Raw genomic sequence first — 17,399 nt, 5'->3', positions numbered from 1 at the left:
GGAATGTTTCTTACCAAGATAAATTTTATTTTTACACTCTCCACCGTTCATCTCACCAAAAAAAAACTCTTCATAAAGGCAAAACTTTCGTTTCCTATAAAACGTAGTTTGAAAAAAATCTTTCAAACGTAGTTTGAAAAAAAAATCATTATCATATCAAAACTTCTCTTATGCAAAAGTTTATTTTCGTATCGAAACGTGAATGCGTCCAAAAATAAATCGAGTAAATTGAAAAAAGGGAAAAAACAAGCGCACTGCCAGCACATAGCATTTGTACGTCAACTGAGCCAAAGGAGAGAGAACGACACTCTTCTTGCTAAGAAAAGAATAAGAATAAGAATAAGAAGGGGGAAAGGGTGAGGGGTTTCTTCTTCCCTTCCTCTGCACTGTGGCCTTTTTTGGGTTTTTTTAGTCTGAATTCTCTGGAAATTGTGGGTTATATTCTTCATTGTGGAACGGGTTAGGGTTTTGACTCTTTGAGTGGTTCATGCGAGTTATCAGCATGATTTTTATCTCTCTCGCTCTATATACAGAAGAGAGGAGAAAGAGGGAGTCAGAGTTATGAGAATGGTTGTATTTTAGTTATTTACTTGCATTGTTGTTACTTTGCCTGATTTTCTTAAAAATAAAGTACTTATTTTCAGTTATTTGTGGATATTTCTGCTATTGGGGGTTGTCTTTTGGTATCAAAGCTAAGAGCTTCAGGAACGACCTTCCTGTAGTTCTGCCTGCGGTCCTTTTTTTTTTCTTGCTGTGAGATTTGGTGTTTTTGATGGCAAGAAGTTTTCAGTGATGGCGGGGTGGTTGTTTGGTAAAAAAAAATGCTAAGAATAGGTACTTGGCATTGATGGTGAATGGCGTAAAATGTCTCATTGGCTTGCTGAAAAAAGTGGAATGTAGAAGCAATGCATACAAATGGCTCGATCAGAATGTAGATTAAACGCATGAAAGTAGCTCCTTCTGAAATATGATGCTCCTGCTACTTTGATTTTTGCAATCTCTCTCTCTCTCTCTCTCGTATTTGTGCGTGCGTGTGCGTGCACCCACACTCTTGTGTCCCTCCTCTGTGTGGGATTATGTGAACCATGTTCCGCCATTTCCTTCAAGTAACAATTTCAGCCCTTGCATGCATGGTACTTGTGTGGAAGCAATAAAGAGCAAACTGCAAAGCCATCCTGGAACTTAAAGATGCTTTGTTACATGGACAAATTGGCAGACACCATGTACCCAGAAGAGCACTTTGGGTACATGGTTTTATGGACATATCTTTTTGTGCTTAATTTCCTAAAGTAGTTTCTTGATATTGCACTACTAGACATGCACGCAGGATTAGTGAACGTTTTGGTAGTCTTTGTTGCTTTTTGATATGGGACCTCTCTTCAAATATTTCTCGTTCTGTGGGCCTGCTGGTTTTCATAAGAGCACCTAGTTACACCTTCAAATCTACCAAAGAAACAGTCCTTGGGATTTGAAGCATTTCTTTGCCTGTTATATGGGCCTATTTGTTTCAAACTTGCTGAAAAGAAACTTCCAGTGTTCTATAGATCTTTTGTTTTTTGCTCATTCTTGTTCTTCCAGTTGTTTGCAGCCATTATGTGGTAAGTTTTCCTGCTGATATGTGCCTTGCGTGACTTTACAGATGGATAACAGCGAGATGGACACTGACAGTGTGGGAATCATAAACGTAACTGATGATTTGGAAGAAAATCATCCACTGGATGTATTGGAAACATCTGAATGTAGTCCCAAAGCAAGCATTCCTTCTTTACCCAAGTGTGACTTGAGTAAGGAGGAACTGCGTAAGTTTTTAAAGGATGCAACAGTGTCCTTTTTTAATGAATGGGGTCTCATAAGCCATCAACTGAATTCTTTCAATGAATTTGTTAATCATGGGATACACAGGCTTTTTGATTCTCTTGGTGATTTTCGTGTTTCTCCCGATTACAATCCATCGAGAAAAGGATTAGGTGGTTGGCGACATGCATTGGTGAAGTTTGGAAATGTTAGGATTGACAAACCTTCATTTTGTGACGAACAAGGGAACAGTTTGCCTCTAACTCCAAGCCAAGCACGGCTGCAAAACCTGACATATTCATCCCGTATTCATGCTGAAGTCTATGTTAAGGTAAGTTGTGTTTCTTTTTTGTTCATCTTGGTAAGACTGGGTTTCTTTTATCAGTTCTCATCCTCATGCGTCATTTTGAAATGTGAACTTTATTTCTCTACCCAATATTTTGGTTAAGAAAGAAAAGCAAGGATATCTTAAACACATGTGATTGCATTTTTTCTATTTCTTTGTGATCATCTAAGTCACGACTTTATCATTTTAGAAATCACACCTATATTTAAGGAAACAGCATAATCATCAGAATTGTAAAAGTATAATCCTTCGAGTTAATTTATTTTTGATGTTTGTTTCAGTTAAATTTTGGAGTTTATTTAATTCTTAGATTGTCGTGAAGTTGATCTATAGTTTTCATGCATTTGGAAACTGGTGGGATATTCTCTCTCTCTATGTGTTCAGCAAGACTATGATGAATGCCTGTGATAATCACTAATGTAATCTTTTCATCGAGACTTCTGAACTGGATTTGGCGGTTCTTTTACCTAGACATTTTTATACTTTTAAATGACGAGAAAATTGTGGATCTTTAGGGAAGTATAAAAAGTTGGTTATTTCTACGATATTGTTGTCCATGTAGGATGTTCCGCTATGTTTGGTGATTGTGGTGTTAAATTTCTCCTTTGTTTCTTGACTCCATGATAGCATGAGCCAGTTCCAGTACCATAGATGAATGTATTGATTAACTAAAAAAACCCTGGTATGAGTTGTAAAATTCTCCCTAAATTGTTGTAATCCAGGAAACACTGATGTCTGATATTTCTTACTAAATTTGTCTAGAAATTTGGGGCCTGCATTTGTCCAGATATATGCAGTAGTCTATTTTCCATGTGAGTATTAGCTAGAAAATTATCATTGATTTGGTTTTCCGTTAATGATTGTGGAAATTTTGACCTTTTTATTGTAGCAGCCTTGCAAGTTCTTTCTCTTTCTTGCTTGCTTCCATACTTCAAGATTGAACCGGTGCTTTTTTGAATCTGGGATCTCTATCACTTTTATCATTCATGGTTTCCTTTTTTCTTGAAATAGTTCCTGGTATTTTCTCCTCTATTGTGGGCACATTATTGTATAACATGCACTCATATTTTAGTTGGAACTTCAGAAGAAGGGGGAAAGAGTTGTATGAAAACAAAACTAAGGGAATTTGGAAATGCCTTCTAGTTAAAATTTGATATGGTGGACTATTTCCAGCATAAACGAAGGCTGTCTAATTCTTTTCATCTATTAAATCTGCCTTTCAATCGGACAGTCAGATGAAATGAGGGCACCCCTTTCTTGGCTGATGAAGTGCCAGGAACTCTTTTTGGTTTTATTAAGTTGACCCCAGCACCCAAAAGATTGTCCAGACGAGTTTTTCTGCTGATGTCGGACATCTGTGAGAAAGACATTATAGATATGTTGGTGGAATTTTACGTAAGGGGGTGTACTGAGAGTTAAACAGATGAAATCTGATTCTTATTCCCAAGGAACAGAGTGCTGGTGAAATATCCGGGTCTAGACCTGCACTGTTATTAAGGACTGTGAATTCAAGCACAGATTCAGTGGCTTGCCAAGGGAAAATGACCTGGTTCAGACATTGAAATTGATTGGAGATAAGGAGCTTTTATTTTTATCTTTTATTTTTTATTTTATTTTTGGACATAAGTCCCCATACTTCATGACTTTTTCCCCCTCCCCCTCCTCTCCCCTCTCTTCCTCTTTTTTCTCTTCTGTTTCTGTTATCCTCATGGTGTTTGCTGCTTTCATGACTTTGTACTGCAGTGCTAATCATTCCATACTCCATAGTCCATAGTCAATCTTAATGTGCATAAGCATATCTTTTGACCGTTTTCATCTCAACACTAAGAAATTTAAGGTCTTTGTCGAAATCTTTTTGGAAATTTGATGACAACTGTGTTCAAGTCTAAATGTGCCATTTCAGATTTATGTTTTTTAGTTCTTCCTTTAATGTACTTCACAACTTCTCCTTTTCTTGTTTTGAAATTTCCATTGACAGGTTTATGAAGAAGAAGTTAAGAGAAGTGAAAAATGCAAAACTGGAAAAGAACAATACATTGACGTGAATGTTATTAGTGAGAAGACATGTGATGTTCTGATTGGCAGAGTTCCTGTGATGGTAAAGTCAAGTCTTTGCTGCCTCCATGGACTTGAGAAAGGAGACTGTGCTTTTGATTATGGAGGTTATTTTGTCATCAAGGGATCAGAAAAGGTCAGTTTCTACTCAAGATCTATCTTTTGTTTCTGGGTATTACTGCCCTGTAGATCTATTGAGATACATTGTATTAGTTATCCATTTGTCCAAATACACTTTAAGCTATGAACATTTTGATCATGTATTAGTTATTATGAAAATGATGGCTGGTTCACTCAACCAGTCACTGAGGCATTTAGTGTGCTTGTACTCTTTATGCTTCTCATTATCTGATTGTATTTTCTGACATTTTTGTTATGCATATTATGTATAGTTTGTTCTGATATGTTATGTGCTTAAGTAAGGTGCAGTTATGCTCTCAGCCATCTCAATGCACGCTTCTACTGCTGCTGTTGCCAAAGCTAAATTCAGAATTGTCCTCTTTCTTTGCAACATCATGTGCTTAGATTGAAATTCCCATTTATCCAAGTGTATAAAATTTATCTATCTAACTGGTATAATTTAACTGTAATTGGCTCAATGACGTGTCGTGTTAGTCATCATTGTCCAGATATTTGCTTCCATTTGTGCTTGGCGTGGACGAAGCTCTCTGTCATAAGTGTAACTCCTAGTTTTAAGGTGTCATAATATTTTTGCTGACATTTTGGTGGATTACTAGATTTGAGTTCTTAAATATATTATCACAATAATGTCTTGATCACTGCCGTGCTATCCCAAAATGCAAAAAAAGGGTCCCTTTATCTGTATCTATGTATCTATGCCCATTGTTTTTGCTTTTTAGTTGTTATGTCCTTTATTTTTCTTTCATACCCTTTTGGTTTCTAACCTCTATTTATGTTTTCATGTCTAAAATACTATATGGTTATTATTCACTTATTCTCAACCTAGCAATCAAGATTTGACTTCTATCACTTTCATATTAAGATTCTCTAAAAAAAAGCCACTTTCATAGGATACCAAGTCCAGCAAGCAACTCAAGGGTCTGTAATTTTTCTTGTTCTTTCCTTTGTGTTTCAGAATCGATGGAAGATGGAAGCTAGCAAGCAAGCACTTCAAAATGTCAGCCCATGACGCTTTTTTTGCTGATTCTTTTTGTTTTCTGTTTTTTTGCCTTTGTGAAGTTCTTGACATAGTTCAACACTTTTATATGGTCTTCTGTTATTTTTTTCATCCATACACCCGTTCAAGATCTGGTCTTATGCGTAATAAGAAAGAACATCTTCTTCTAGCATGCACTATACATTAGACAGGGCAGATATCCGTGTGTTTGTATTTGTATTTGTATTTAAGTTTGGATCCGAATCCGGATCCAAACTATATATGTGTAACATGTCCAGCATGTATTGGACATACTTGTAAATACTTGTAACTTATTAGGGTTACTTGTAAAAATCATGTATTAGGTTTTGTTTCATATATTAAAAGGAAGAGATCACAATTTTTTCACTATGGAAAAACGTGATTAGTTGCAGCCTTATTTCCCTTTCCTCTTTGCAGCTTCTTGGATGTCGACTTTGAAGAATTCTAACATGGTATCAGAGCGGATCTGATCCCAGGGCTAAAAGCTTCCAGTAGGTGTCTCTCTAAAGATCTTCTTCTCCCTCTTATCTCTTTTCTAAACCTTTTTCTCTTCTGCAACCTCTTGTTTCATCTCTAAATTTTTTTTCTGGCCTCTATTCTTTTGATTCTCCTTATTTCTTCTCTAGATCCTTCTTCTAATCTTTTCATTCAGATCTTTATTCTTTTCTGCTTATTTTCATATTTTGCGTCAAATATTTCTGAAACTGATTTGGGTTTGCGTCAATTCAGTTTTTCTTTTTGCGACATTCTTATTTCTTCCTTTCTGTAACAGCCGATCTGTGCATATCAGATTTATTCGTCCGATCTGTGTATCAGATCTGACGTTTCCCAGATCTGTGTATCAGATCTGACATCTGGTCATAATCCCTTTTTCTGTTTATAATAACAGATCTGTGTATGAACAGATCTGATTATTTTTTCAGACATATGTCATCAGTCTTGTCAACCGGCCACTTGGTATAATCAGATATGAAGTCTCAAACTTTCAGATCTGATTTCTTTACATAATATTCGACTTCATCTGTGTATACAAGTCTGTAGACTTGCCATTCATCTGTTTTTTATTATTGCTGTGTGCAATTTCATATAAAAATTCACAGTTTACACTCCCTTGATGAAATCAGATTAGACCTGCTGTCTAATCAGATCAGATTGTTTTTGGCTTGTGCTTTCTCCTAGTTATTTAAAAAAAAAAGGAGACCAGCCTCATTTTGTTGCATCGTGATCTGCAAAACTTTACATATTGATTGCATACGTCAATATTGTCTTTCTGTTTTCAGTCATGGATTCTTCTTCTCAATCATTTCTCTCATCTAATTTTCTTGGCCAACTTATTTCTAAAAAACTTGCCAATTCAAATTTCTTGACCTGGAAAAGACAAATTATTCTATTCATTAAGAGTCAAGGTCTTTCTGGACACCTAAATGGATCAATCCGAGCCCCTCCAGAATTTATCATACAAGAAACTAAGGATGAAAATGAGGTTGATTTTATACGACAAATGCCAAATCCCCAATACGAGAATTGGACGAAGCATGATCAAGCTGTAGTTTCTTTTATCATCTCTATTCTCTCTCAAGAGGTATTGGTGGGAATTCCGGATGAGTGTTCGGCAAAAGAACTGTGGGACAGGCTAGTGAAAACATATTCTCAGATATCAGAGGCTAGAATTTCATTCCTTCAGTGCGAATTTCAACTTCTTACCAAGGGTTCCATGTCTGTCATGGAGTACTTAAACAAGGTCAAGAGCATCAGTGATCAACTAGTAGTTGTAGGGTATGAAGTGATAGATAAAGTCAAAGTCAGGCAAACCCTAAATGGATTGGGGTCGGATTTTCATGTCCTTTCGACCTCATTGTTATGTCTACCAGACTTACCGTCGTTTGAGGACTTGCAAGCAAAATTACTTCAATATGAGATGACTTTGAAGGGGATGTCACATGAGAATGGTGGACAGGTTCTTGCTACTGGCGTTTCCTTTGGTCAGGGACATGGGGATAGCAATTTTGGTGATGGTAGAAGATGCGAGCGAAGTACTCAAGGGGGGTGTGGGTTGCTGCCTACCCCGAATGTTACACCCATTTTTAATGTGAAAAATGTACCCACATGTTACCTATGTAACAAGAGCGGTCACATCAAAGCCAATTGTTGGCACAATCCACCGAATAAAGGAAAGTTCCAAAAGGGAGAGAGCTCGTCAGGACAAAAGGAGAACTCGTCAAAGTTGGGTGGAGATGTGAACGAGCTCCTCTTGGCCATGTTGTCTGACCTTGATCTGAAGCAAGATGATAAAGAAGTGTGGTACATTGATTCAGGGGCAGCTACTCACAAATTATCTACTTTATCTCCCTATTTTGGAAAAAGTAACAGTCACTGGAGATGGGTTACACCATCCCATTACTCCCGTTGAAAATGTTTCTGTTCTCTTGTCTAATTTCCCGCTCCATCTTTCAAATGTCCTACATGCCCCAGATATCAAGAAAAATATCGTTTCAGTTTTTAAGCTTGTTGCTCATACCAATTCTTCTGTTGAATTTACTCCATCTTTTGTTTATGTTAAGGATCTACAAACGAAGGAGACGTTCGCTAGAGGGGAACGCCGTGAAAATATGTATGTCTTCCAAGAGGATCCTTCTACCTGTGTCCGACCTACCTTGAAGTCATCTCCTTAGTTTATGTCGTCAAAGAGTATTGGTGTTTTTAGTTTGGAACCTTCATGTAATAAGCCTGATTCTTGGCATTCACGTCTTGGTCATTGTAGTCGAGTCTTTGTTGAACGACTGGTATCTAATGAGCTTATTCCTGAATCTAGCTTGAATCTTAGATTAGATGATAAAATATGTTCTAGTTGTCAACTGTGTAAGAATCATGTTCTTCCTTTCCATTCAATAAATGAGAGAGCTTCAAGGCCTTTTGAAATCGATTGTTCTGATGTGTGGGGGCTAGCCCCTGATTTTTCAAATTCTGCCAGCAAATATTATGTTATCTTTATCGATAATTTCTCTCGTTTCACTGGGATACATTTCATGAAGAATAAAACAGAAGTCTTTCCTATTTTTTGTCGTTTTCATGCGTTTATTAAAGCCCATTTCTCTTGTAATATTTTACATTTTCAATGTGATGGTGGGGAAATACTCCTCTAGGGAATTTATCAATTATCTCCAAGATAGTGGAATCAATCGTAGAGTATCTTGCCTGCATATGCCTCAACAGAATGGGGTTGCAGAACGGAAACACCGTCACATTGTAGAGAGCGCTATGAGCATGATGCAGAGAAGTCATGTTCCTATAGGATTATGGACAAAGGCTTTTCATTCTGCCGTTCACATTATTAATCGACTGCCCATGAAGATTTTAGAAAATAAATCACCCTATTTCGTTTTATTTGGAAAACATCCTAATTATGATGAACTAAAAACTTTTGGCCGCATGTGTTATGTTCATATTGACTCTTCTCTGCGAAACAAATTTCAGATGGAGAATAGATGCATCAAAGTGCAGATTTGCTGGATATGCATGTCATCATAAGGGGTATAGATGTTATGATCCTGACAACAGGCGAATCAAGATATTTAGAAATGTAGTTTTTGATGAAAATGATTTTGGAGATGGAGAATATGTTTCAGCCCAAACCAATATGAATGTGCTCTTTTATGATCCATGGCTTAGTGCAAAGCTATTTTCTGAAACAAACTACGAGTGCTCTTCCTCCTGTGCTCAAGGGATATCCTGTCAAGATGAAAACAATGGAATGCAGGAGCTTGAAATAGAAAATCCTCTAGAGATTAATAAGTTTGCTAGGCAGGTTTATAGGAGAAGAGAGAGGGGCTCCCTCTTGACCCCGAATGATATTGAACAAGAAGCTCTTACGTCTTATTCGCCCAATGACACCACTTCTCTAGTTTCAACTACAATGGCACTTTCGATCAGTCGATCAGAAAGAGTCCGGCATCTTATTGAAAGGTGGGTTAGTTATGAGAATTTCACCATGGATATTCAACTATTTTTGTCACAGATTGAGAAAGAGACTGAGCCTAGACATTTTCATCAAGCTATTAACTCCAAAAAATGGATTCAAGTCATGAATAAAGAGATGGAAGCTTTGTACCAATGTCAAACATGGACAATTGTTCCTCGACCTTCAGATAAGAATGTTGTTGGGTCGCGATGGGTTTACAAGATCAAATACAAACCGAATGAGAGTATTGAGCGATACAAAGCTCGTCTCGTAGCAAAGGGATTCACCCAAGAATTTGGACAGGATTCTGACGAAACTTTTAGTCCAGTCGTGAAAATGGGCACAATTTGCATTGTTCTTTCATTGGCTGCAGATTATGGTTGGAGAATAAGTCAGCTAGATGTGAAAAATGTTTTTTTTCATGGGGATTTGAAGGAAGAAGTATACATAGAGCAGCCGCCAGAAGGAGATTCAAAGGAGTGTGTCTGCAAATTAAATCGAGCACTCTATGACCTGAAACAAGCGTCTCGATCTTGGTTTGAAAGTTTCTCCCTAGAAATTCAAAGACATGGTTTTTATCGATCGCAATTGAATCATTCTCTTTTTATTCTTCGAGGTAAGGAGTTTACTACCTTCTTGTTGATATATGTTAATGATATAATTATTACAGGAAGTAGTGAGAACCATGTTCAAGAGACTAAAGATCTTTTGAGTCAAATATTCAAAATGAAGGACCTTGGAAACCTTCAATACTTCCTTGGAGTAGAGGTGGATAATCAAGGAAATAAGCTTACTTTGACCCGGCATAAATACACCCTGGATCTGTTAGAAAAAGCTGGAATGAAGGGTTGCAAACCTCTTGCTACTCCTAGTTTGCTCTACCAGAAATTAAGTACACAAGACAGAGACTTGTATCGTGATCCCACCAAATATCGGAGTTTAGTGGGGATGCTTCAGTATCTTACATTTACCGGGCCTGATATCACATATTCAGTCAATCAAGTTTCTCAATTCATGCATGAGCCAAGGACGAGACACATGGATGCAGGAAAAAAGATATTGAGGTACTTGAAGAGTACTGTTGGAGATGGACTTTTGTACACCAAAAGCAGATCCATAAACACTGCTCATGACATCATTGCTTATTCAGATGCAGACCGACGGGCTGAAGACCCTGATGATCGAAAGTCAGTTTCAGGTTATGGTGTTTTCATTGGTGCCAATCTTGTTTCCTGGAGTAGTAGAAAACAGAAGGCAGTCGCTAGATCTAGTACGGAAGCCGAATACTGGGCGATGGCTGCTGCTACGACAGAAGTAACATGGACTAGACATTTGTTAACAGAGTTAAAGGAGCCGATTGCTAGTTGCTTTCTCCTTTGTGACAACCAAAGTACTATTCAAATATCTCTTAATCCTATTCATCACAGCAAGACCAAGCACATTGAGGAAAAAGAGATTGAGCCTCATTATGTTAGAACAGAAGACCAAGTGACTGATTTGTTCACTAAGGGACTCACAAAGTGCCATTTTTGGTTCTTAAAGAGCAAGTTGTCCATGATTCAAAATCATGCATAACTTGAGGGTGACTATTAGACAGGGCAGATATCCGTGTGTTTGTATTTATATTTGTATTTAAGTTTGGATCCGGATCCAAATCCAAACTACATATGTGTAACATGTCCAACATGTATTGGACATACTTGTAAATACTTGTAACTTATTAGGGTTACTTGTAAAAACCATGTATTAGGTTTTGTTTCATATATTAAAAGGAAGAGATCACGATTTTTCCACTATGGAAAAACGTGATTAGTTGCAGCCTCATTTCCCTTTCCTCTCTGCAGCTTCTTGGATGTCGACTTTGAAGAATTCTAACACTATAACTATATCCTAAATAATATTTGGTGTCATGTGGTGGAAAAGGAATATGAGATAGTTTAGATGGAGGTGCTACATTTTGATGTTGACATTCTGGTTGATTGGGTGGGAACTGGGGTCCAGAAGTTGTTGCAGTTCAGATGTTTGAGCAAATTATGTAGTGGACCTGAAGTCATGATGTTGACCGTGTTGAAAGGCCTCCTCTAAGAATGTGTAGTTACTCATGCCTTCAAGAGCACAATCACAAACCACAAGAAGGCTCACTTACGCCACTAAGGATTCACATAGGCCACCAAGGGCATTAAGAGAAATGACAAAGAGTGCACACACCAATCATGTAAAAATGGTATTGGAACCCTTTTCAGGAAGGGCTAGGGATACGGGTGTCTCTTACTTATCATATCATATCGGAAGATAGAGGGAAAAAGCTACTTCTAATTTTTAAAAATAAAAAAATCACAAAAAATAGAAAAATCTAAAAATTAAATAAAATTTTTAAACATCATAGAATACAAGAAACAAATAAATTTAAGCATTAGGATAGTTATTAAGATCAATTGTTCAACTAAACAATAAACATACACTATACATATCCTAAATATTATAAAAGTAGAAGTGAGTTCCTTGTCAAGATCAAATGCTTCATTAACTCTTTTCAAATGACATCCTTGCCATTTATGTTGACAATGTAATTAAAATTTTGTTTGGGCATTCTCTATGTCTTTAAAAAAAAAACAAAAGTGTTATTTACATGGCAATATCATAATATTTTCAAGTTTCCATCCATAACTCTCTCTTTCCCTCTCTTTCAAGAGTTACAAATGATCCCCCCCTTCTCTCTCTCTCTCTTTAATGTTTTTATTAATTGCTAATTTTGAATGGCCACTATTCAGAAACAATGGAGGCTCTACCTTTTAATTTTCTCCTCTCTCTTTCTCTCTAATGTTTTTATTAATTGCTAATTTTGAATGGCCACTATGCTGAAATGGTGGAGGCTTTCATTTTCATTTTGTGGCTATTAAACAATTTTATACACGACATGCGCATTTTAGTTGAGAAAGATTCCATGCATGACATGCATAATTAACTGAGAAAGTGGCTATTATAGAAAACTATCCGTTTTTACTAGGTTAGTCTATAAATAGAGAATGTGTAAAGAGATCCAACCCATCAAAAAGCAAGAATAGCTCCATAGCATGCCCTATCGATTTTCCATTCTATCAACATCTCCAGCACCTTCTATTTTGTCTCATATACCTCTCAATTCATATATGTGGTACCCTAGATGGTATGTGTAACGCCCCGAAATTTAAACCCAGATTTTTGAGGATTTTTTTTTGAAGCGGAAACAACAAATGATTCCAGGGTTAAGCATTTCAGAACGATACAGGGAGATAAAAGCAAACCACACCATTTATTTTTATTTCAATAATAATAGAATCCAACATCAGAGTTTTCACATTATGAATCTCAAATTAAAATTTCCAATATGAAAGAAAGTAGGATCGCCAGGAAACAAATAGATCCAGTCCTGGTCAGCGCCTCATCCTGCTTCGCTCATGGACTACTCTGTGCCTGAAAATGATAAAAATTATAGGAATTAGACTACCACGTCTAAGTAGGAAAACTGTAATTATTCTTGCAAGTAGATCATGTGTCAGGTGTGTGATGTGGGTGTCGTGTGTGATTTTCAGTCTATATATAAACACATAAGGAAGTCGATGCAACAGCAATAACAGACATATATCTAAATAAAAAGGTAGATTATGTAACAGTTATACTTAATCACAAAAAGCATTTTATGCAACTACAACAACTAAGCAAGGTATTAAGCAATTAAAGCAGAACTTACACTAACATGAATAACATCTATATAACATCCATAATATGAATTCAATTAACTAATATATGCACGGTTTAGGATGTCGTTTTCATCATAAGCACCAAATATAAAGCATGATGAAAGAGTATGCAAATGTCTCTTTAATGACTCCAACACAGTGTTACCTAACTGTTCTAATTGATATTTATCTTTTCTTTTCCCACGGGTACACGCGGGCCAAGGCAACCATCTCAGAAGAAAACGTTCGGGGGTATATTATTCAAGGGTATTTTATTAACCTGAACATTCTAACTGAGACTGAAATCCCAAGGGAGCGGCCAGTGACTGAGAGAAACTCCGAAAGGCCAAAACCAAAACAGGATGCATCCCTAACTTCTGCAGAAGAACAAAGAACTACCACCTAGGACAAATTGGTAGTCTGGGTCCCCCAACTCTGAGGACTGGGACCAACGAGTCGCTTTACGCTGGAAACGAAAACACGTGTCCCCAGAGTTTTGTACCACCTACCCTCTCCAAGGTAAGCCCAAGAACTGAGTGTGTTAATCTTTTTATTTAATTTATTTTCCGAAGTACGGGGTATTTTCCCCAACTTTCCCCCACTACCACAGCAGTAGAATTCCTAACCTTAGTCGTTTTACTAAGGTGAAATAGGACAGTCCCCATTTATTTGCCATATTGATTTCATAACCCACCCTAGGTGCTCCGGTGCCTTTAAACCAGTCAAGCACAATGCCCGGTGTCTTTAAACCAGTTAGACATTCAATCATTTATAATAAGTTTTTTCATCAGTTTCATTGTCATAGCCTACAAGCTAATAGTTCCAATACCCGTATCGGGTATTCAACCCATTTTGTCCATTAGGCAAGGTTTTCCAATTGAAGAGAAGCGAAGCGAAGGCAATTGAAGAAGAAGAAGAAAGAGGAAGAGAAGCAAAGACAGTTGAAAAAGAAGGAGGAGAAAGAAGAGAAGCAAAGACAATTGAAGAAGAAGGAAGATGAAAGGCAAAGGAAGCAGATTCAAGACAAGGAAGAGAAGGAAAGGTAAAGAAATGAGAAGGAGGACGAGGAAGAAAAGAAAAGACAAATAAAGAAGAAGGAGGATGAGGAAGAGAATGAAAGGCAAAGTAAGGAAAAGGAGGACGAAGAAGAGAAGGAAAGACAAAGGAAGGAGAAGGAGGATGAGGAAGAGAAGAAAAAAGAAAGGAAGAGGCAGGAGGAGGAAGAGAATGAAAGGGAAAGGAAAAAGCAGAGGATGGACGCGAAGAAGTATAAAAGCAGAGGAAGGGAGGGGATGAAGAGGAGAAAAGTGTGACCAAGGTACATTAATCGCTACTGTATATCGTGATGTACTGTTGAAAGTATTATTATGTACCCTACTAAGTGAAACTATCTTTTATTGGTTATAGCATATCAAATGACAATATTAACAACATATTGCAACATCGACCGAACAAGACATACCAAATAAAGTATCTCGAACATCACTAAGAAGCACATGATTTAATCCAATTTATTCTGAGAAAACAATGAATTCCACTTAAACAAATCACATCCAGCATACTTTAACTATGAGAAAGAAACTTATGAGACTGCAACATATAGAATTTCACCCAACATCATGCATACAATTATACACTCTTATACATGGTTTCAAGTACTCAGATCTGATCACATCTAACAAACTAATAGAAAACTACAGACTTAATAGAAAACCCCAAATTAACGTATTGCTCTAGCATTACAACCATCAAAATAGCATAACATCTCTAGACTGTCATACACTTAGAGATTTGTTATTTTAACAAAACACACATTCCTGATTTACTATTTTAATATGTCAATCATGCAAACTCACAATTTACTATTTAAACATGTCACCAATTCCGATCAGCCGTTTCAACCCTGAGAACCGGCAACCAGTTTTTTTTTTTGTTTTATTTTATTTTATTTTTTTTTCTTGAAAGCCATGCAACATAATCGCATAACCACAATCTGTTTGAGTCACAAATATACTGGTAAATATCACAGAACCCTAAGCTGTATGGCGCCGCTGCAACCTTGCACAACCTCAAATAATAATTGTGACTTCTACCTTAGCTCATAAATGTTGAACATTTATTCAGTCACCCTGTTGATCAATATAATCATGAATCATGCATATACAAGAATGAAACATGAATCATCCCACAGTGATTTTATCACAGTTCCTAATACCATTTATTCAGGAAAAACCCAAATCCATTTTCTATCGAACACCCTAAGAGTTCAAACCCTGACTATATGTATGATTACCAGGAAATTCCTAAAGTATACCTACTTTAATGATACACAAATGTCATCACTGTACACATGTAATCAGAGGAATTCAATTCTGATAAAAATGAATAAAGTCTGGTTACAGGTAGTTAAAACATAGGTATTCAGTCTTAATAGCAATTAATAACATCATATTAATAGAGAAAATGACCGGAAAGGAAATCTGATAACAGGTTAGACCTTACTCATTTACACAGATTCAGTTATGCATCACAGGAATTTGATAACCATTGTTATGTAATCTTAAATGAACCAGACTCAAGGGATCGGCTAACCTGCTATAAGTAAATTTCTATTATAAAAGAATTTCTATTATTTAGGAACCATTTCACATTTTAACAACTTGTGCATTATAATGGCAACTCATATAACTAAAATTCATAGAATGTATTACAGTATACAACCAAGAGTCGAACCCCACCCAAATCGATGTGGATTTGAGACTTTAGGGTTAGGGTTTGGGGGTTTTCCGGCGTGGGATTTACCGAAATCCCCAACTGTCACAACACCCCTCGTGATTTGGGGATTTTCGATTCCCCCTTCCCACTCACTCACACCCCAACACGCGAGTTACCTACAGAAAAAAAAAACAGTAACCTACCATTATCCGGCGAGGTTGTTGCGGCATCCACAAGAGGGGTCGGTCAGCCTGGACAGCACCACCACCGACGAGGTTGGCTCCTCACTGCAAGGCCTCGAGCTGCAGCCCGAGATCGGAGGTTGATTCGAAGTTTAGAGAGGTAGAAGAGAGTGAGAGAGAGAGAAAAAGAGGTTTGGGGTCCCCTATTGTAGGTGGGTGGCCTCCCGAAAAGGGAGGAAATCTTACCTGTCCGGCGACTGCGGTGTGCTCCCCCACCTCCTCATCCTTACGCGTTAGGGTTCCACTGAACCCTAACGCTCGATACGTCGGGGGAGGGGTTTTCCCTCCTCTTGTTACGTGTATCGGGCAACCCATATCGGGTTGCCCTCCCCTTTTCATCCCCCCCCCCCCTGTATTAAAACTTTACAGGGGGTGGGTCGGGTCCGACCCCCGACCCGAAATGCTGGACCCAAATTTGATTTGGGTCCGGGTCGCTTGAACAACAGTGGACCCAGGGGTTGAATCCACTTGGGTCCGAACCGTGGATTTGAAATATCTAATTTCTTAAATATTTATTTATATAATATTACTAAAATACTCTAATATACGCAATTTTCTTTTGGATCCAATAACGGATCCCAGGCCCAAATCCACATAATTCTTAAGTTTTAGTGTAAAATTTGTGGTTGTTACAGTATGCATTTTTTTAACACTTTTTTTCCATGTAAATATTAAAACTATTTTTTTTTCTATTTCTTCATCCCAATTGTCGACAAAATGCCTGGTTAATCTATTCAGAGTTTTCTTATTCAATTATAAGTTGTATAAAATGATAATTGCTTGCTTTAATATTTTTTCATATAAATATCTTTAAGAAAAATCAATTTATTTTATATGTAAGCTTATTTTTATACATTTATTAATTTTATTGGTTCTCATAATAAAATTTTGACATAAGCTTTATTTATAGAGCCCGACCATATGGACATGCCACTTACTCTTCTAGTGCTATTAACATTATGTAAAGTTCAGTAATTCACTAGATAAAATCAATAGCATAGATATCGTGAATTTCATTACATAAAAATTTTGAGACAAAAGACTCAAAACAGCAAGACTCATCACGTGTCTTCATCATCACATTCTGCATTGTTCATCGAAGATGACATCTTGTTGGGTCTCTTCTCGCTCCTCACATGATTCATCATTTACATTTATTGTACCCATGTTGTACTCTGTCCAGTGTCCATGTGAATATGGTGGCTTGATAGAACTACGAGTGGCCATCAGGCTGGATCTTCATCGGGTTTTCGCGTATCCGGCCCTCCATGGCCATGGCTTGGGCTGCGATACCAGAAGCAATCCCGATAAAAGTAGAGCCACCCAACCCATAAACTATCTGGTCGGGATCAGGCATCAAAGCCAGCTTGAACCGAGCCCTTGTTACACATGTAGTTTTAAATAAAAAAAA

General features: G+C 37.2%; 1 protein-coding gene across 1 annotated transcript in view; it reads left to right on the top strand.

Moving 5' to 3' along the window:
• The first annotated feature begins 329 nt into the window (after positions 1-329).
• The window catches only part of LOC149816766 (DNA-directed RNA polymerases IV and V subunit 2-like), a 93,931-nt gene continuing 76,861 nt past the window's right edge, over positions 330-17,399 (top strand). The window contains exons 1-3 of the mRNA XM_089987701.1: positions 330-570; positions 1,640-2,125; positions 4,119-4,331. Coding sequence (XP_089843827.1) covers positions 562-570; positions 1,640-2,125; positions 4,119-4,331 — 708 coding nt within the window. The 5' untranslated portion in view covers positions 330-561. The remainder of the gene's footprint in view (positions 571-1,639; positions 2,126-4,118; positions 4,332-17,399) is intronic.

The sequence above is a fragment of the Nuphar pumila genome, chromosome 14, assembly GCF_984573655.1.
Source record: "Nuphar pumila chromosome 14, dmNupPumi1.hap1.1, whole genome shotgun sequence".
NCBI lineage: Eukaryota > Viridiplantae > Streptophyta > Magnoliopsida > Nymphaeales > Nymphaeaceae > Nuphar > Nuphar pumila.
This window is presented reverse-complemented; position numbering and strand designations above follow the sequence as displayed.